The sequence below is a fragment of the Oncorhynchus nerka genome, linkage group LG2 (assembly GCF_034236695.1).
Source record: "Oncorhynchus nerka isolate Pitt River linkage group LG2, Oner_Uvic_2.0, whole genome shotgun sequence".
NCBI lineage: Eukaryota > Metazoa > Chordata > Actinopteri > Salmoniformes > Salmonidae > Oncorhynchus > Oncorhynchus nerka.
The window spans coordinates 84,491,422-84,513,080 of record NC_088397.1 but is presented as its reverse complement, the minus strand read 5'-3'; the positions used below and the strand labels follow the sequence as shown (position 1 = coordinate 84,513,080).

The 21,659-nt window shown below is 41.9% G+C and overlaps 1 protein-coding gene and 2 long non-coding RNA genes across 4 annotated transcripts; 1 reads left to right on the top strand and 2 right to left on the bottom strand.

Moving 5' to 3' along the window:
* Positions 1 to 208: 208 nt before the first annotated feature.
* On the bottom strand, positions 209 to 7,792 carry LOC115143853 (ubiquitin-conjugating enzyme E2 variant 1-like). 2 transcript variants are annotated; one of them, XM_029684278.2, is made up of 4 exons: positions 7,686 to 7,792; positions 5,977 to 6,125; positions 3,215 to 3,340; positions 209 to 1,622 (listed from the first exon to the last, which is right to left on the bottom strand). In XM_029684278.2, exons 1-4 carry the CDS (start codon positions 7,705 to 7,707, stop codon positions 1,476 to 1,478), a joined length of 444 nt encoding a protein of 147 aa, XP_029540138.1. In that variant the 5' UTR covers positions 7,708 to 7,792; the 3' UTR covers positions 209 to 1,475. The 2 variants fall into 2 exon arrangements, with proteins under 2 accessions (XP_029540138.1, XP_029540145.1); XM_029684285.2 differs by lacking the exon at positions 7,686 to 7,792 and adding an exon at positions 7,534 to 7,633.
* On the top strand, positions 7,775 to 10,118 carry LOC135561858 (uncharacterized). Its single transcript, XR_010459703.1, has 2 exons — positions 7,775 to 7,859; positions 9,012 to 10,118. It is a non-coding gene; the product is annotated as an uncharacterized LOC135561858 (long non-coding RNA).
* Positions 10,119 to 12,732: 2,614 nt separating this feature from the next.
* On the bottom strand, positions 12,733 to 19,075 carry LOC135561856 (uncharacterized). The gene is made up of 2 exons (XR_010459701.1): positions 15,014 to 19,075; positions 12,733 to 14,885 (listed from the first exon to the last, which is right to left on the bottom strand). It is a non-coding gene; the product is annotated as an uncharacterized LOC135561856 (long non-coding RNA).
* Positions 19,076 to 21,659: the final 2,584 nt, after the last annotated feature.

Below are 21,659 nucleotides of genomic sequence, written 5' to 3'. Positions count from 1 at the left end.
TATTAAATTAACTATACAAAAAAAAAAATCAGAATGATACCTCTTTAGCGTCTTAAAATTGTTCCTGTACAATAAAAATACACATTCTAAGACATGTGATAACACATACACATTTTAGATATTTCAAATACAATGTTATCATTCCACTGTGCGACGGAATGCCGCCCATGCCGAAATGGACTGAGAATCACAAGGAGACAAACACATGCAAAAGTAATTATGTTTAATTCAAATAAAACCATGCACAGGTCACCATCACCCAGACTAGAATCACACCGGTTAAAAAATAAACATCTAAAGCCATACATTGCATTCAGTGGGCCCACTGTATGAGATAACCTCAACGAACATACATAGGTCAGCCCTAAAGATGAAACAAAAAACTAACTCATTCTTCACCTAGTAATGTGAACCTGAAAAAGGTGCCAAGCACATAAGATAAGTATTTGAAACCCAATGTAATTTAACCACTCCCCTCAAAATGTACTTCCTCCCCATTCAATCACAAAGCGTAACAATCCACATGGCAGAGAGGCCAGAGGTTTAAAATAGGAGTGGGCGATGAACCGAGAGTGCCCAGTTGATACACAGTGTTGAATGCCTAATCCCATGTACCGTACATGTGCCAAGGCCCAGAAATTCACATCATCGGGATTGAGAAGCTGGTTAGACCAATGCTAGCCTGAAAAACACCAATAAATGTTTTAATTTCCTCCCTTGCCGTTTCACCAAGAGTGGTTCAAAAAATAAAACATAAGAGTGGGGGGTTCACTTGTTTGATTTCAGAAACAGACCCTGGCAAGACTATGCAGTGTATCCTAAGTCACTGCATAGTTTAACAGGGCAGTCTTGCAGCGACATTAAGAGCAGAACAGTTACAACTTTACTGTCCACATTTCAGTGGGGCCACGGGATCTACTTTTCTTTTGCGGTGCAGCGAGTCATCTTGATTTCCACCCCTGCTACACACTACAGTACAGAGTAAATGCCACCACCCTTGGGTTGAAGAATCCAGCACACACATAAGATAGGTACACTCAATAAGATAATTTATGTTATTTTACAATCTGGATGTAGAACACAAATAATAATAAGAAAAAAAAGATTAGTAAGATGTACATTAATTTGTATCGTAATGTCTGGTCTGCACAGTTGGGTAGATGATGGGGGGGTGGAGTTCACCTGTGCAACCATCTCTGTCTAATGAGAGAGAGAGAGAGCGAGAGAAAGTGGGTATGGCATTTAGGACAGAAGGTGAGAGGGGCCTGGCAAAAGAGAGCTTACGTGAGAACAGAGTATTCAAGAGTCTCAGAAAAATAAGGGGTACGTAACGCTGTGTGTGTGTGGGGGGTTCGTGCGAGTGTGCAGATGTGAGGAAGCATTGAATCAGTGCGAGTGCATGTACTGTATGTGTAGGTTTACGTGTGTGTGTCGATGGAGAGTAGGGATAGCAGGGCTTGTCAGGGCAAGGGGGCTCAGTTGCTGAAGACCTGGCCTTCGGGCGGCTGGGGGAGCTTCATGTTCTCTTTACACATCATGAGCCTCCGGAGCTCCTGCAGCACCACACGGATGCTGTACGAGTTCTGCCACTTAGCCAGTGCCGCCACCGCCCGCGTGTCCACCTGAGGGGAGGTTACAGCCATGTAAGAGACTCGCACACAACTTGGAAAATACATAAGCTGTGCTCAAATACTCATACTAACATACTACAAACTTAATGAGTGTGAGATATATACACACACAGCTAATTTTAGAATAGTGTAAACGAACGGTATAATTTCAGTTAAGCGTACTAGCGCTTCGCCTGTCTACTGGAAGTTGATGCTGTTGCTACGCAACCTCTTGCTAGGCTAAATTACTAGCTAGAAATTCTACGACTTCAGGTGTGTTATTAAATTCAATCCGTAGTGCCAGAGTTCGTAATTCTGAGTGTTTCGCTCTCGGAGTGTTCAGAGCGCACTCTGCCAGGCAGCGTCACTAAACGCTTTGGCCGAGGAGTAAGGTTTATCCGAGCGTTCTGACCTCACGTCAGTCAAGCACCCAAGCTAACTTGCTAGCTACTTCCAGACATAAGTGAGAAAATACCTCACTCTGACCATTTTACTCAATCAAGCAGAGCTGGTTAGGCTGTTTTCATGTTATCTAGAGCTTTGGTGACAAACTGTTGCTGGCAACAATTTAATTACGCCTTTTTGCCAACGTTTACTGACACTGGCCATATTCAACTGGTGTTGAGTGTTCGTAAATCCATCAGTCATTCTGTGCACTGGCACACACGGACGAGAGTGCTCTGAAATCAGAGTAGAAAGCCAGAGCGAATGTATGAACGCACCTGAATGTCCATTGAGAACGCACGACTATACCACTAAACTAATAATGACGGGAATAATCAAGTCAATAAACATTGGGTAGTTAGATAGCATATAGTTCATATACTGGCAAGTTCTATGTATTAGTAGCCAACTAACGTTAGGTAGCTAGCTAACTTACTGGCACATACTGCTGTAATGATATGCGGGTCGCAAGGATGGAGTAGCAAACAAATTCTCAGTCAACATAACGTGTAAGGAAACTCATTTGAAAAGTACTTTATTACATTGCTCAACATTTTCTTAACATTTGTCATAATTAGTTAAAGCAATGAATTTGTATCCGCTCTCGGACTTCGGCTGAATATTTTCCAGCATTTCTTGAAATCTGAGACCGTTGTGAAGCCACGCCCATTTTCTGAAGAATTGCATTATGGGCCCTAAGAGCACAGAAAGTGTCCACTGCTTGTATACTTTGGCGAATGTAGTTAAGGGTATACTAACTATACCCATATTATGACCAATAAGCTTACTTTACACTCAATTTACATCGCAAATAGTATGGTTAGTATGAGTATTCTAAGACCGCTATGGCCTCCGTAGAAGAAAATTGGGTTTCAAACCTTAGCTAATTTATTATCTTTTTTTAATGCTCATTGGTGCCTTCAGCTCAGACAAGGACAAAAGTACCCTCAAACAAACACAGATTCCTGGACTAAAACCCATGTTCAGTAGAGTTTCAAGTGCTTTTTAGTCTAGGACTCCATCTGGGTCTGGAAAACCAGTCCTGCGTCTGTAGGTAATGAATCCGCTGTGCTTTGCAAGCTGTAGGCCTTCAGGCCACATACTCCAAAATACAAAAAAGGTTTCCAACCCGAACAGGACATCTATGACCTGAGACTTACCACACCGTTTGAGTTGTGCACGCCATTCAGATTGATCTTGGTCACAAATCGGACAAAAGGGGGAGACTCAGGATATCTGGGTCCACATTCTACCTTTAGACTGTACATCCTGTTCTCGTAGATTGTCTGGAAGAAAGACATCAGAAAGAAGGCAAGATTTAATTCCTGAAACAGGTTTTGGTTCAATATAAAGCCTGCATGATAGGGGGTAGCTGTCAAATCAAATCAAAGTTTGTCACGTGGTAGTGGGTAGCTGTCTTGGTTATCATCATGAGCGGTGAACCATGACAGTAAGTAAGCTTGTTGAAGGCCTATGATTGCCCTGCTGGCTCCAGTTTAGTATTGGCCTATGTTGTTAATTAAAAGGAGCCTGCAAAACGGAGGTGCATCTGGGACAGAAAGCGTGTGGTTCTTGGACTCATGGATGTTTCTTCCTTTGTTTGCAGAACGCCTGTGGCTGTCCCAATAGAATTTGAATTTTTCTATTTCAATTATATTGCTGTCGCGCTCACGGTATGTTCCTCCCAATGGTGTGTGTGAGTGAGATACACACAGCGCCTTCGGAAAGCATTCAGACTACTTGACTTTTCACATTGTTACGTTACAGCTTTATTCTAAAATGTATTAAATAGCTTTTTTCCATCATCAATCAACACAACCCTCCCCTGACAAAGTAAAAACAGGTTTAGAATTTTCAGCTAATTTATAAAAATAAAAACGGAAATATAACATTTACACAAGTATTCAGACCCTTTACTCAGTACTCTGTTAAAGTGCCTTTGGCAGCGATTATAGCATCAAGTATTCTTGGGTATGGCACTACAAGCCTGGCACACCTGTATTCGGGCTCTGTCAGGTTGGATGGGGAGAGTTGCTGCACAGCTACTGTCAGGTCTCTCCAGAGATGTTAGATCGGGTTCAAGTCTGGGCTCTGGCTGGGCCACTCAAGGACATTCAGAGACTTGTCCCGAAGCCAACCCGGCATTGTCTTGGCTGTGTGCTTAGGGTCATTGTCTTGTTGGAAGGTGAACCTTCTCCCCAGTATGAGGTCCTGAGCGCTCTGGAGCAAATTTTCATCAAGGATCTCTCTGTACTTTACTCCACTCATCTTTCCCTCGATCCTTACTAGTCTCCCAGTCCCTGAAAAACAGCCCCACAGCATGATGCTGCCACCACCATGCTTCACCGTAGAGGGGGTGCCAGGTTTCCTCCAGACGTGACACTTGGCATTCAGGCCAAAGAGTTCAATCTTGGTTTCATCATACCAGAGAATCTTGTTTCTCATGGTCGGCGTCCTTTAGGTGCCTTTTTTGCAAACTCCAAGCTGGCTAACAGGTCCCTTTTACTGAGGAGTGGCTTCTGTCTGGCCACTCTACCATAAAGGCCTGATTGGTAGAGTGCTGCAGAGATTGTTGTCCTTCTGGAAGGTTCTCCCATCCCCACAGAGGAACTCTGTCCCGACCAAGGCCCTTTTCCCCAAATTGCTCAGTTTGGCTGGGCGGACAGCTCTAAGAAGAGTCTTGGTGGTTCCAAACTTCTTCCAATTAAGAATGAATGAGGCCACTGTGTTCTTGGGGGACCTTCAATGCTGCAGAAATGTTTTGATACCCTCCACCAGATCTGTGCATCGACAATCCTATCTTGGAATTCTACGAACAATTATTTCGACCTCATGGCTTGGTTTTTGCTCAGACATGCACTGTCAACTGTGGGACCTTATATAGACTGCCGTGATTCCAAATGTCCAATCAATTCACCACAGGTGGACTACAATCAAGGATGATCAACAGAAACAGGATTCACCTGTGCTCAATATCGAGTCACATAGCTCAGGATCTGAATACTTATTTTTGCTTTGTCATTATGGGGTATTGTGGGCGGATTTAGGATTATTATTTTTCAATCTATTTTAGAATAAGGATGTAAACGTAACAAAATGTGGAAAAAGTCAAGGGGTCTGAATACTTTCCAGAAGGCACTGTAAATGATTGGTTCCTCCACTGGGAGAAAGGTGATTTATGCTATGTTTATCCTCTTTGTTCATGCTCACAAGCATCAACAACAAAAACACATGTACTTCATAAGCTGACAAAATCATGGTTTAGGTTGGGTGAGGGCAACACTACTTTAGGTCTCAGGGCGGGTGACATCACACAATGATGGCTGCTATTAGTGCAAACTGCTAACTAACTAGCTAGCGATTTCACCTGCTACTTGAGCATGGTTTAGAGCTGACCTGCGGTGTGCATGGTTTAGAGCTGACCTGCGGTGTGCATGGTTTAGAGCTGACCTGCGGTGTGCATGGTTTAGAGCTGACCTGCGGTGTGCATGGTTTAGAGCTGACCTGCGGTGTGCATGGTTTAGAGCTGACCTGCGGTGTGCATGGTTTAGCTGAAGCAGTGTTCTTGGCTATGATTGAGCAGCAGCCCATCCTCTAAAATCAAAATGTTCCATGTTTCCATTCCTCAATTGGGGTTAAAATAGAGGTGACTCCATATTGATCGTCAACTGTGGCTATAGATGTGAAAAGCGACGTTGCTGTGTCAGAAAAAATGGCATTAGCTGTCAAATCCATTTGCGACGTCCTTGTTTCCTCACTTCCTCAATGCTTATAATTTAGAGAAGGAAATACAATGCACTTCAAAAGAATTGAGGAAACCAGGACTGGGAAAGTAAGGATTTCTGTGGCGTGACGGTGTTTGGTCTGTCACCCTGAGAGGCCTTATGGCGTTTGTGTGTGTGCGTCATTGGTTTTCCATTACCCTGGGAGGCCCTATGATCATGCCTGTCCAGCGGGTCAGCATTATGTCCTCGTCGTCCTCCAGTCCCCAGCTCACTGTCCCGTCTCCAACACCCTTCTGGCCCTCTTCCAGCTCCTCCAGTAGCCGGAAGTTACGGGGAACTTTGATGACTTTTAAAACATACAAGGTTCAAAGCAGACATTTTTCAACCACACATATCTAGTAGTTACTACAACGTAAACTGAAAATTCACTGCTCTGCACACAGAGCAGGGTGCCAAGTTGACTCAAGTTGAATTGTTCATAAAAAATGCAAAGTGTGGAGCAAGGTTGAAAATACTGTTCATTGTAATACAGTAAGACATGAAAGGTAAAAACCGGATGATGCTTGAGAGGTTTTAAGTCACTTAGGATCTATAATGTGTGGAGCAAAACTGCAGTGTGGAGCAAAACTGCAGTACTCCGTTAGATTGTTCCATTCCTTTCATCAAAATGTTAGGCAAACATGTAGCTAGGCCTAATTCTATGAATTTTGATAGTGATTCATTTAACACAACCCTCCCCTGCTAATTGTATGTTAGCTAATCAAATACTATTAGTAGGAACCAAGTAACTAGCTGTCGTATATTATTCACGCACCTCTGAATCTGACACATGCAATTGCCATAGCCATCACTTTCTCAAGTTGTGGGTGTGTAGCTGATGGCCAAAGTGCACTTGCTAGTTAGGTATCGAAAAGGGAAGGGGGATACCTAGTCAGTTGTGCAACTGAATGCATCTTCCGCATTTCACCCAACCCCTCTGAATCAGAGGTGCGGGGCTACCTAGTTAACAATGTAAAACTACTCTTATCTATAATAGATAACTAGCTAGTTCTCGTTACTTTTCATTTTACTGGGTGGGTATAATTTGTGTTACGTTCCAACATGAATCTGTTCCAATAACTAAGTAAATAACAAGGTTGCCAACAAACAACGCATCCAAAGTTGTATAGCGGCCGAATAAGATACCGGGTATGGCCTAAGTTTAGAGTTGATGCCTATGCGGCAGCTAGTTAGCTAGGTGAATTGATCGTGCTAAGTTACTTTGTATGCGTTGTTTGTTGGCAACTTTGTACTTTATTACGTTTTTGGAACAGATTCCTGTTGGAACGTTCCACAAATTATACCCACACCGTTGACTTAACTAACCGCTAACAAACAGTTGGAGAAATGCATTTTGACAGATGCCAGCTATAGTTAGCTATTTCAGTTATTCGAAACATGTATACTAGTTCCGCCAAGCTCGATTTGTAAGTTGTCTCCGGTTCAGCTGCCACTGGTACCAGCTAACGTTACTAGTAATGTTAGCTGCGCAGAAACATGACGCTGCAGTTGAATAAGCTAGCTAGTAAGTTAGACGAATACACAGACGATGGCTAAACCACAAATACAATATTTTATATACAAATTATGGCAGAATCAATTAATATGTTAAATACACCAAGTGAGTTGGTCGAGAGTTACAAATAGTCGGAGAAGAGCAAACTGCGCTAACGTTAGCTAGTTAGTAGCTAGCAATACTGGCTAACCGAACTCACCCACATTCATCTAGTAAACATGTCTCGGGAAATTGTGGAATGTCTTTGAGATTAATGTTTCATAACGGAATGTAATATAGCTATTAAATTAAACGTGAAATACAAGCTCCTCAAATGAATATCACATATGTGTGAACGGGAAATTAGATTACCTGATCCGGCGGCGGCCGCCATCTTTGTCACTAAATAGCGAGGACGCGCACGTTCGAGCACGTCAGTGCAAATCGACTGGTCTGTTTGAGCAGTTTTTGGAGCCGAAGGTCAAGATAAACAAGATTTTCGAGAAGGGTGCAATTGCGGCCCGCATTCGGGGCATTCCTGCATTTGTAGGAACCCCTCTTTATACTTCATTTGGTCAAATATACATTTAGTACAGGCATGGGGGGGCCTCCAGTACAGTAGGTGGCGTTAGATAAACCACAGACGAAGGGTCTGGGGCGATAATGGTAGCATGCTAGACATACACGGTAGACAGTGTTCCTTTGCCCCGCTTCTTGAGCACTGTCGCTCCAGCTAGCTAGCAAGGAGGACTCACAGCAGACGGGGGCGCAACCGTATGTTAGCTAATAAGCTAGCTAGCACACGATGTCGTTAACTCAAACTAGCTAGTACACAGTGTCCTCGCCCCCATATGTCAGCCACGGATTTATCCGGTACAGAGCAGGAGGGGGTGACACCGTGTGCTAGCTAACTAGCAACCTAGCTAGTCCGCGGGGACGGCTGGTAGACGGTGTCCTTCGCCCCCGCCTGTTGGGTAGTGTTTCCCCCAAGTTTTGTTTGTCTGGCCATGTGGAGAAATGCAGCTAAAGTGAGAGGCAACTTACCTGTTTGGTCAGGGCCAGCATGAGGGTTAAAGTTTATCCTGTGTCGGTGAATGTAGCGATTTAGTTAAGTTTGAGCATCATAGCAATACAATGTTTTCTTTTCAGCTGTCAACATTTTACAAGGAAAGAGACACTTAGTCAATTATATAATCATTAACCCGGATACTAGACAGTTGAGTGGTAAATCAGTTCTAGACCGTTGTCATTGATGAGAATTAATCTAAAAATCTATTGATATTCAGAATTGACTTTGTTTAGACATCCAGCCTGTATTGTAGTTGCATGACCAGAGACAAATCTTCAAATGCACATTATTCATTTATTCGGAGTGTTACAGGCATTCAGTTTTGATTTATAGGATCCTTCCCACTATAGGATTGATATGTCAAGTGATAAAATCCTAAATTATTAATTAAAAGTTTATGGAAAACTTCACTTGTTCTCAATATAAACGCAACATGCAACGATTTTACTGAGTTACAGTTCATATAAGGAAATAATAACATTTAAATATATGTATTAGGCCTTCATCTATGGATTTCACATGACTGGTAATACAGATAAGCATCTGTTGGTCACAGATACAGTGCCTTTGGAAAGTATTCAGACACTTTGACTTTTTCCACAAACAGGACCTTTTTCACTTTCCAACAGGACATCGACCCTAAGCACACAGCCAAGACAACACAGTAGTGACTTCAGGACAAGTCTCTCAATGTCCTTGAGTGTCCCAGCCAGAGCCCGGACCTGAACCCGATCAAACATCTCTGGAGAGACTTGAAAATAGATGTGCAGCGACGCTCCCTATCTAACCTGACAGAGCTTGCGAGGATCTGCAGAGAAGAATGGGAGAAACTCACCAAATACAGGTGTGCCCATACCCATGAAGACTCGAGGCTGTAATCGCTGCCAAAGGTGCTTCAACAAAGTACTGAGCAAAGGGCCTGAATACTTATGTAAATGTGATTTTTCCGTTTTTTATTTGTAATAAATTAGCAAAGATTTCTAAAAACCTGTTTTTGCTTTGTCATTATGGGGTATTGCGTGTAGATTGACCAAAAAAGTCAAGGTGTCTGAATAATTTCTGAATGCACTGTATTTCAGACCCCTTGACTTTTTCCACATTTTGTTAGGTTACAGCCTTATAATAAAATTTATTAAATTGTTATTTTCCCTCTCATCTATCTACACACAATACCCCATAATGACAAAGCATAAAGACGTTTTTAGACATTTTTGCTAATTTATTAAATAATAAAAAACAGAAATAATACATTTCCAAATCATGTCCAATCAATTGAATTTACCACAGGTGGACTCCAATCAAGTTGTAGAAACATCTCAAGGATGATCAATGGAAACACGATGCACCTGAGCTCAATTTCAAGTCCCATAGCAAAAGGTCTTAATACTTATGTAAATAATGTATTTCTGTTCAAATTATTTTATGAATTTGCAAAAAAAAAAAGGTTTTCACTTTGAAATTCTGGAATATTGTGTGTAGATTGCTAAGGATTTGTATTTATTTAATACATTTTAGGATAAGGCTGTAACGTAACAAAATGTTGAAAAAGTCAAGGGGACTGAATACTTTCTGAAGGCACTGTACATATACATATATTAATACATTTTTTTGTGAAATTAGTCTACAAGCATGTCACTACACCCACAATAACATCTGCTAAATATGTGTATGTGACCAAAACCTTTAATTTGATGGACCCCAGTTACCCATCCCTGTATTAAATGAATCAAGCCCTAGCTGTGAAGCCCAACTATTTTTTGGCCACAAATGTTTGTGTTACAGTGCCCTCTTTTGTTCCTACACTTTTAATATTTGTCTTCACTGAATGATGTGGTCTTATGAAAAGGGAACAGATCTATTTCTCTACTATTAGTGTTCCTGTGGTTTGTGGTGCGTTAGTATCAGTGAGCTTAACTTCAATGGTGGATAAAATGAAAACATCTTCTACTGACAGACAGGGTGTTTTTGTAGGTTTTAGTTTGTATATGAAATTAACATTGGTTGATGTACACACCAGAGAACTCTGTACTGATTCGTTCCCCAATGTGACTTCTGTGACTTTTTGAAAAGTTTGTCTTATTTCAGTTTCCTCCAATAGGCTTCCATCTCCAATTTGAACTATAATTATGGCTATATACTCAACTACGGCTATAATAGTGTAGCCTAACATATCTAGCTTATTTATTTATCACAACTTTTTTCATCTTATGTTCTAACAATGTTATTATAACAGGCCTACAATTCAACATGAACTATTAAATGTCACTGGGGAAACGATTCACATCTGACAGCTTACATCTCTCCATGTCAACTGTTGTTATGCACAGACTACTTCCTTATGAATATAAATAATTCAACGGATACGTCTGTATGACTTTGGTGGCCCTTGTAATTGGCTCAGTAGTAGTGTATTCTTTTTTTATATTATTTTATCCCTCTTATGTACACTTTTGTCACTTTTGTTTCCAAACATCCATGTGATAACCTGTTTTTTAATGAAGTTGGATAAGCTTCACTTTTTACTGATAGGGGAATGCAATATAGGTGAGAAATAAGACACACAATGTGATGTAATGGAATTTACTTTGTTCTTTTTGGTAAGTGGTGGGTGGCTCTTGAAAAAGCAGTTTGATTTCTGAGTGACATTACGAAGGAGAGTAGGATCAGACATCGTTCTGCCATGGAACGGCACCCGTTTTCAGAGATGAGGTACTCCGTCAGTGTCTCCCTCACTAATTTTGCCACCCTGGTGGTGTTGTTGCCCCCTGCCTGGGTGACCTCCTGCATGCCTTCTCTTGGACGCCTCTCCTCCACCAGGGTTGACCTTTGCGACCCCTTGCTCCCCTTGCCCTGGAATTTCCTCTTGATGTAGTTGTGCAGGACACAGATCGCTCTCACACAAGCCTCCACATTCTCCGGCTTCAAAGCTATCATTTAATGTAATTTAATCTTAAGTAATATGTCAGGGAGGTTGTTGTAACATATCTCCAACTCCTCCAGTCCTGGTAAATGGATAATAGTGATGCACTACTGTCACGCCCTTACCGTAAATTGTATGTCTAGGTTTGATATTTCTAGGTTTTGGCCGGGTATGGTTCTCAATCAGGGACAGCTGTCTTTCGTTGTCTCTGATTGAGAACCATACTTAGGTAGCCTGTTTTCCCACTGTTAGTTGTGGGTGGTTATTTTCTGTTTAGTGTTGGTTGCACCTTGCAGAACTGTTTAGGCTATTCCCATTGTTATTTTGTATCTTAGTGTTCAGTTCAGTATATTAAAGATGAACACGTACCCCGCTGCATTTTGGTCTGACGACTCCTCTTCTTCCGATGAATGCCGTAACAACTGCATGCATTTGTTTCAGACCTTTTTCTCACACACCTTTACTGTTTAAATTAGTTGTTCAGCGTGTCCCCCTTTCTCAAAGTGGCTGCAGTACATTATGTACACCCAACATGTGAAGTGGTCTTTCCAGACTATACACATGTATCTAAAATTACACTTATTGTTGTTTTTTTTAATGAGAGTACTCCTCCAACAGTAATTTAGTACCTCTCTTTTATTTATATAGTACCAGTCAAAAGTTTGGACACACCTACTCATTCAAGGGTTTTTCTTTATTTTTTACAGGTGAACATGGTTAACAGAATGCAAAGTGTGTGCAAAGCTGTCATCAAGGCAAAGGTTGGACATTTTGAATAATCTCAAATATAACATATTTAGATTTTTTTAAACACTTTTTGGTTTACTACATGATTCCGTATGTTATTTCAAAGTTTTGATGTATTCACTATTCTACAATGTAGAAAATGGTAGAAACAAAAAAACAACCATTGAATGAAACTTTTGACTGGTACTGTATATATTCATATACATTTGTGTTGTTGTACATGTATTCTGGCCTTGTGTGGCTTGCTATGTCAACCTCTTGGTCTAACAAAAGCTGTTGTGGTTGGAAACAACATCCTGTACTTCATAATGGTGAAGAAAACAGCGTCTTTATGAGAAGACCTATGTTTGAGAGATGTGAGAAGCCAGCAACCTGTTGACACCAGCCTATGTGATTCTCAGTGGTTGGAAATGTGGTTTCTCACATTCATGGTAAACCCATGCACAGAAATACAGATATAGTCTGCAAGGATAACATGTAAGAAGAATCAGTTACAATAGACACTGTATAGTCATATTTTTCTTAATTATGTACATTTCTCAGCGATAATGAACTCCAAAGTTTGTAAGATGTTTTTGGTCCTCAAAAGTAGTCTAATTTAAAGTGGTCTAATATTTAGTAGTAGTAGTACATTAGGTAATAGCATGGTGGTGTGGATAGCAAGTACAACACTGGAAGCAGAATGAATTCAAACAGGGTTTTATTGCCAAGCACTGTAACTAACACATGTGACTTACCATTCCACCATTTTCCCAACAACAGTATGTTGCAACACATTTAAGGAACGAGCCCCCATGACACCTCAATATTAGTTTATTATCAACAGATCTGCCTCGTTTGCTTATTTTAATATTAGAATAGTACTTTTATATTTACTTCTTGTGGTAAAACTGTTGGCACCTTCTGAGTCAGACCAAACATCGCTCTACCCTTAAAATGTGCTGCATCGGATACCTACCTTTGCCTCTTTGACCTTTGTTAGAGAAGTGTAATGTACTGTAGGTCAGTCCTTCATCCTCTGTCTGTAAGGGAAAAAAACTGTGTCAAGTAGGAAATTACACCGGAAGAGAATATAACACATTGAAGATAAACCACTGTTGTCATAAATAAAAAGATATTCAAAATATTATAGGACCTGAAATCCCAACCTCAACCAAAATAGCATTAGCATGCCAACCTCTCTCACAGAGCATCAAATAGCGCAGGGGGGGGGGGGATTTCCACTAAGCTAAATAGAATTGTTTTAATAAGGTCATAGGAAGGATAATTTTGCTATTTGATTATGAATTTTAAGACCCCTTGAAGTATCCCCCCCAAAAAAGGAAAAAAAATATTCCGAATTTTTTTCCATACTGTTATCAGCCCATGCAAATGCATCGAATAACATATTTACTACAAAAAATCTAAAGCAAGTTTGTTCTGAGGTGTCTGTCCTGTATCTGAAAGAAAGGAAATACATTTTAAAAAATGTATTTAACCCCTTATTTTTGGCACTAAACCAGTCTCCAAATATACTTCCATTCATTTTTTAAACTGGTGCCGGGGGACCTTCAGACAAGTCCTGTGAGCCATGTAGGTGTCCTAGAGCAGAACATGTACATGGTCATGAGAATCTCACCTTTCCACAGAGGGGTCATATTAGTGTGTGGCCCAAACTGTTTGGACACTACAGACAGAAGTTGGCAAATTGGCTGTACCGACTTCAGATGAGCCCCAAGACGCTTGTGGGGGTCGTAAAGCAAAACGGTTAATAACGTTGTGTTCGTGAGAGGCCAAACCATTCAGAGGCTGCATACGATTTTGTGAGAACACCGATTTTCGGGATGTCTCATGGTCTGACAAACACCGCTCTAGCTCTGTCACCTTTCACTGCAGATGCGGAATTGCGACATAGGCGGATTGAGACGCGTCTAATGCAAAAATATCTCTATCTTAAACTGATGGATTTGTATGAGGATGTATTTATTATGCTAATTAGATGTTATTTCATCAGAGATCTTTTGCATAAACATGGAGCAAAGTAGTTGAAGAGAATTACAAAATGTATTTAATTGGTAAATATGCAAATACATATTTAATTTGATCATATCAAATATTCTGAACTATCAATCAATCATGAATAAACAGTGGTAAACCCTCCAATATTTCCAAATAAACACAGAACAACACTTGCATGCCAATAACAAATCCCTTTTAGTAAAAAAGCTTGACCTTTTCTTTTATAGATTCACCAGGCACCGACAGAGGAGAGCAGAGCAGCCATAGCAAAGATGACACAGAAAGGAGACAAGATGGCCACCAGCATCCAGCACTGATCAGAGGACGGAGTTGCTGAAGACAGAGCATCAGTAGACTGAGAATGAGACGATGTCTTTGACCCACTGGTCTGATCTGTTTCAAGGAAATATACATTTCCATTGATAGACTTTACTCATCAATCTATTCAGAGAAATAGCAAGAAAGTTCAATTACGCTATTTAGTACATACCATCACCAGTATAGCTAAGGATGCAGCCAGACTAAACCTTTCCATTAGAAGTACAATAGTAGAGTCCTAAAACAGATTCAGTGATGTTGTTGATGATCAGACTGATGGACTTGTTGCTTTGGATATGTTTAGTAGAAAAACCTCCAGAACCTTTATGTTGAATATTCCCTCCTCCAGTCTTTGTGGTAGTAGACATTATGTGGAAGGGCACCTTGTCGCATCGCTGTCTGTACCAAATGGTTTCTTCATGGTGTTTTACATTGTAGTCCAGAAAAACGGTGCCCCCAGGACTAACTGTGACAGTCGTTGAATTGGAGGTCTTCAGATAAGCAGATATTATCATTAAGCCTAATGAGAAAAGAACATCGAATTAGATCTCAAGATGTGTCAAAGACACTTTAGGAACATTTCTAAGTAACAAAATCATGACAAGAAACATTAAGAATTGTGAAGAATTTGTTAGCTACAGTACTTACAATATAAGACTGGGACAGCAACGGACCCTGAGCTGAACCTTGGTGTTGTAGCACCTCTGACCAACAGCAAGCTGCGTACCATTTTGAGGGCACCACTGAGATAACATCAGCTGAATTTAAACCATTAATCCTGAAGATGTTACAATGGAATAAGAGAGAAAATTGAGAAACACAAGTTTTGGAAATCCATGTCTTAAAATCTTCACTGAAACCTTAAACTGACATCATTGCTGAGACCATGTTCTAGACCTGTAATAATGACTATAAAACCTTTGAGAAACATTTGATAGTTTTAGTATTTGGTTTGTGGGTTCACACCTTTTCTACAGCAACACATTCAACAACAGATGAACATTAACATAGACTTGGGTTTGTCATCCATTTAGTATCATTATGTATACATTTTTGCTATTACCAATCTGTAAATGAATCTGTTCCCAGTTTTTTATATATATATTTACACTGTACAAAAATATAAAAGCAACTTGCAAAGTGTTGGTCCCATGTTTCATGAGCTGAATAGATTCCAGAAATGTTCCATGTGCACACAATATCACATTTGAAGGTAAGACCCAGGTGCAGGCAATGTCGATGTAACAAAAGTTTATTAATTAGAACACAGGCAGGCAAAGGTACAGGATGGCAGGCAGGGTCAGGTCAGACAGAGGTCAGTAATCCAGACTAGTGGGGCAAAAGTACCGGACGGCAGGCAGGTTTAAGGTCAGGGCAGGCAGAGGTCGGTAATCCAGAGAAGAGGGCGAAGGTACAGGACGGCAGGCAGGCTCAGGGTCAGGGCAGGCAGAGGTCGGTAATCCAGAGAAGAGGGCGAAGGTACAGGACGGCAGGCAGGCTCAGGGTCAGGGCAGGCAGAGGTCGGTAATCCAGAGAAGAGGGCGAAGGTACAGGACGGCAGGCAGGCTCAGGGTCAGGGCAGGCAGAGGTCGGTAATCCAGAGAAGAGGGCGAAGGTACAGGACGGCAGGCAGGCAAAAAGGACAAAACCGGGAAAACAGGAATATAGACAATAGAGGAGCAAGAGGAAAAATGCTGGTAGGTTTGAGGAACAAAATTAACTGGCAACAGACAAACAGAGAACACAGGTATAAATACACAGTGGATAATGGGGAAGATGGGCGACACCTGGAGGAAGGTGGAGACAATCACAAAGACAGGTGAAACAGATCAGGGCGTGACACACAAGGCTTTCAAAAATTAGTTTATATCCCGGTTAGTGAACATTTCCCCCGTTGCCAAGAACAGCATGATCATTACACAGGTGCACCTTGTGCTGGGGACAATAATAATTCTAAAATATGCTGTTCTGTCACGCAACAAAATGCCACAGATGTCTCAAGTTTTGAGGGAGCGTGCAATTGGCATGCTGACTGCAGGAATGTCCACCAGAGTTGTTGCCAGAGAATTTAATGTGAATTTCTCTACCTTAAGCTGCCTCCAACGTTGTTTTAGAGAATTTGGCCGTACATCCAACAGGCCTCACAACCTCAGGTTGTGTATGGCATCGTGTGGGCCATAGGTTTGAAGATGTTAACGTTGTGAACAGTGCCCCATGGTGGCAGGGGGGGGGTTATGGTTTGGGCAGGCAGAAGCGACGGACAACAAACACAACTGCATTTTATTGATTGTCACAATCGTCATAATGATTGGACCAAGGCGCAGCTTGCGTAGAGTTCCACATATTTTAATTAATAGAAACTCACCAAACAAACCAAACAAACAAACAAAAGCAAGCAAGCAAACAAGCAAACAAGCAAACAAGCAAACAAGCAAAAATGAAACGTGATGCTACTGGTGTGCACACAGGCAACTATCTGTAGACATGATCCCACAAGCACAATGAGGAAATGGCTGCCTAAATATGATCCCCAATCAGAGACAACGATAAACAGCTGTCTCTGATTGGGAACCATACCAGGCCAACATAAACCATGAATCACCTAGATGATCCACCCTAGTCACTATCACTCCCCAACCAACAGAGAATAAACAGCTCTCTATGGTCAGGGCAGTACCCCTGACCATAGTAAGTATTTCATGTTGTATTCGGTGCATGTGACAAATAAAGTTTGAGTTGACTTGATGTTGTGTTTATATTTGTGTTTATATTTTAGTGTATATACAATTATATAAAATTAATTATCAAATGCATCATCAGAGAAGGTTAACTGGATTGTAAAATACAACAGTTTTATGACATTATAGTAAAATCCAAGTATGCTCTGACTAATGATATGCAGAAGTATAGAGGTACAAACACTGTGCCTTGCTGAATGCCATAGACAACCAGTACAGTGTAAGACATACAGTTGAAGTGGGAAGTTCACATACACTTTAGCCAAATACATTTAAACTCAGCTTTTCACAATTCCTGACATTTAATCCTAGTAAAAATTCCCTGTTTTAGGTCAGTTAGGATCACCACTATTTTAAGAATGTGAAATGTCAGAATAATAGTAGAGAGAATGATTTGCTTCAGCTTTTTGTCACGCGGAATGACGCTGGAGAGACGAAGCAGGTATGGGGAGTAAAACATTTCATTATAATGGACAGAGACGAGACAGGAATAGCGCCAGAAACAAATTCAAAAGACAAAAACAATACAATGCAAATCATTTATACAAATCATTAAAATCCAGACAGAAAATATTTACACAAGAAGCAATCTAATATCACACAGTCAAACTCTCAGTCATTTAGTCATTCTGCGATTCTCACTGTTAAACATCGCACGGAGTTTCAACACAACGGCTCTTTATGTCATCATTTGATCTGATCAGTCAACACCAATTTTTTTTTCTAAAGTAATCTAGTATCATTTCCCTGCATCAGCAGGGAACAGAGCAAGGGAGCAGACAAATATAGGGGAGGAAATTAACATGTGATAAGTGAGTCCAGGTGAGTCCAATAACGCTGATGCGAGTGACGAGGGATGGCAGGAGCGTGTGATGCAGGGTAATCTGGCGCCCTCAAGTGCCAGGGAAAGGGAAAAGCAGGAGCGGACGTGACATTACCCCTCCCTCTTGGCCCATTCCTCCTGACAGAGCTGGTGTAACTGAGTCACGTTTGTAGGCCTCCTTGCTTTTTCAGTTCTGTCCACAAATGTTCTATAGGAATGAAGTCAGGGCTTTGTGATGGCCACTCCAATACCTTGACTATGTTGTCCTTAAGCCATTTTGCCAAAACTGGAAGTATGCTTGGGTTCATTGTCCATTTGGAAGACCCATTTGCAACCAAGCTTCAACTTCCTTACCGATGTCTTGAGATGATGCAATCTATTTTGTGAAGTGCACCAGTCCCTCCTGCAGCAAAGGACACCCACAACATGATGCTGCCACCCCCGTGCTTCACGGTTGGGATGTTGTTCTTCGGCTTGCAAACCTCCCCCTTTTTCCTCCAAACATGACGATGGTCATTATGGCCAAACAATTCTATTTTTGTTCTATCAGACCACAGGACATTTCTCCAAAAAGTATGATCATTGTCCCCATGTCACGACTTCCGCCGAAGTCAGGTCCTCTCCTTGTTCGGGCGGCGCTCGGCGTCGCCGGTCTTCTAGCCATCGTCGAACCACTTTTCATTTTCCATTTGTTTTGTCGTTTTACCTCACACCTGGTTTCAATTCCCTCATTTACTTGTTGTGTATTTAACCCTCTGTTCCCCCCCATGTCTTTGTGTGGGATTGTTTATTGTTGACGACGAATTGACTACACACAATTAATCTTCTCCTTTCCCCCTTCTGACGACCAGGTGGCGAATCGCATCTCTGCATGTCTGGCAGACATATCAGTGTGGATGACGGATCATCACCTCAAGCTGAACCTCGGCAAGACGGAGCTGCTCTTCCTCCCGGGGAAGGACTGCCCGTTCCATGATCTCGCCATCACGGTTGACAACTCCATTGTGTCCTCGTCCCAGAGCGCTAAGAACCTTGGCGTGATCCTGGACAACACCCTGTCGTTCTCAAATAACATCAAGGCGGTGGCCCGTTCCTGTAGGTTCATGCTCTACAACATCCGCAGAGTACGACCCTGCCTCACACAGGAAGCGGCGCAGGTCCTAATCCAGGCACTTGTCATCTCCCGTCTGGATTACTGCAACTCGCTGTTGGCTGGGCTCCCTGCCTGTGCCATTAAACCCCTACAACTCATCCAGAACGCCGCAGCCCGTCTGGTGTTCAACCTTCCCAAGTTCTCTCACGTCACCCCGCTCCTCCGCTCTCTCCACTGGCTTCCAGTTGAAGCTCGCATCCGCTACAAGACCATGGTGCTTGCCTACGGAGCTGTGAGGGGAACGGCACCTCAGTACCTCCAGGCTCTGATCAGGCCCTACACCCAAACAAGGGCACTGCGTTCATCCACCTCTGGCCTGCTCGCCTCCCTACCACTGAGGAAGTACAGTTCCCGCTCAGCCCAGTCAAAACTGTTCGCTGCTCTGGCCCCCCAATGGTGGAACAAACTCCCTCACGACGCCAGGACAGCGGAGTCAATCACCACCTTCCGGAGACACCTGAACCCCACCACTTTAAGGAATACCTAGGATAGGATAAAGTAATCCTTCTCACCCCCCTTAAAAGACCTAGATGCACTATTGTAAAGTGGCTGTTCCACTGGATGTCATAAGGTGAAAGCACCAATTTGTAAGTCGCTCTGGATAAGAGCGTCTGCTAAATGACTTAAATGTAAATGTAAATGTATTGTAGTGCTTGTGCACGTTCCCTTGGAGCGCACAACGGGTTATTGTGACCATTTACTCTTGTTGTTCTGGATGCCGATGGTTTTGCTTAATAAATCTCCGGTTATTACCAAGTTCTGCTCTCCTGCGCCTGACTTCTCTGCCGCCCATTATGCACCCCTCTACACCCCATGTGCAGTTGTGAACCCTAGTCTGGCTTTCTTTGGCGGTTTTGGAGCTTCTTCCTTGCTGTGCGGCCTTTCAGGTTACGTCGATATAGGACTCGTTTTACTGTGGATATAGATACTTTTGTACCTGTTTCCTCCAACAACTTCACAAGGTCCTTTGCTATTATTCTGGGATTGATTTTCACTTTTCGCACCAAAGTATGTTCATCTCTAGGAGACAGAACACGTCTCCTTCCTGAGCGGAATGACGGCTGCGTGATCCCATGGTGTTTATACTTGCATACTATTGTTTGTACAGATGAACGTGGTACCTTCAGGCATTTGGAAATTGGTCCCAAGGATGAACCAGACTTGTGGAGGTCTGCAGTTGTTTTCTGAGGTCTTGGCTGATTTCATTTGATTGTCACCCAGGAGGCCTTAGAGATCCTTTAATGTCTCTATTTTGGTTTGGTCAGGGCGTGAGTTGGGTTGGGCATTCTATGTTGTGGGTTCTATGTTTTCTATTTCTGTGTGTTTGGCCGGGTGTGGTTCTCAATCAGAGGCAGCTGTCTATCGTTGCCTCTGATTAGGTAGCCTTTTCCAACCTGTGTGGTGTGGGTAGTTGTTTTCTGTTTTGTGTCTTTCTGCACCAGACAGAACTGTTTAGTTCGTGCTCTTCGTTGTTTTTTGTGTGTGTTGTTAATCAGTGTTCAGTTCAAATAATAAAGATGAACATATACCACGCTGCATCTTGGTCCTCCACTCCTTCCAACAGTGGTTAAACACTCTTAAGCTGCGTTCATAACCAAGTGGGTATTTACCACATACGACTTGGAAGAATCCACTTGAACACCCCTCTGACTGGTAATTACTAGTGGGAAACTCATCTATCATCCCTGAGCTTTGACGTCACCTACTAACGAAATGACCTCTAAAACAGCAGTTTTGGGCAGTTAAATACAACAACAAAGCACAACATTTTTGGATTACGCAGCTCTTTGGTCATTGACCAATCTGCATTGTCAATTAATTCAAACCACGTGAATGCATCCAACTGGTAGTTATGACTTCCCAACTAGTAATTACTACCTTTCCACTTGGTTATGAATACAGCATTACTCTGAGATACTTGACATAGTACATACCTCCCCTGGTCTGAAGCTCACTGTTGTAGCACAAGTAAGGTTCTGGTGTCCTCCTGTGTCCCTCTGACCAACAGCAAGCTGCATACCATTTTGAGGGCAGCACTGAGACAACATCAGAACATTATTCCTGAAGATGTTACAATGGAAAAAGAGAGAAAATTGAGAGACACTAGTTTTGGAAAGCCGTGTCTTAAAATCTTCACTGAAACCTTTGATTAAACTGACTTATTTCTCCTCTTAATTGCACTGCATCAGATCATGTGCATTCAAAGGTGATGGATTTGATACAGCATTATTTTATTTTTATTTCACCTTTATTTAACTAGGTAGGCTAGTTGAGAACAAGTTCACATTTGCAACTGCAACCTGGCCAAGATAAAGCAAGCAGTTCGACACATACAACAACACAGAGTTACACATGGAGTAAACAAACATACAGTCAATAATACAGTAGAAAAATCTATATACAGCATGTGCAAATGAGGTGAGATAAGGGAGGTAAGGCAATAAATAGGCCATGGTGGCAAAGTAATTACAATATAGCAATTAAACACTGGAATGGTAGATGTGCAGAAGATAAATGTGCAAGTAGAGATACTGGGATGCAAAGGAGCAAGATAAATAAATAAATACAGTATGGGGATGA

Coding starts and splice junctions, on each gene's coding strand:
- LOC115143853 (XM_029684278.2), bottom strand. CDS start 7,707: ATGGCGGCCGCCGCCGGATCAG. Junction 6,126..7,685: donor GGCGGCCGCCGCCGGATCAG/GTAATCTAATTT, acceptor ATGTTTTAAAAG/TCATCAAAGTTCCCCGTAAC. Junction 3,341..5,976: donor TGATCATAGGGCCTCCCAGG/GTAATGGAAAAC, acceptor TCTTTCTTCCAG/ACAATCTACGAGAACAGGAT.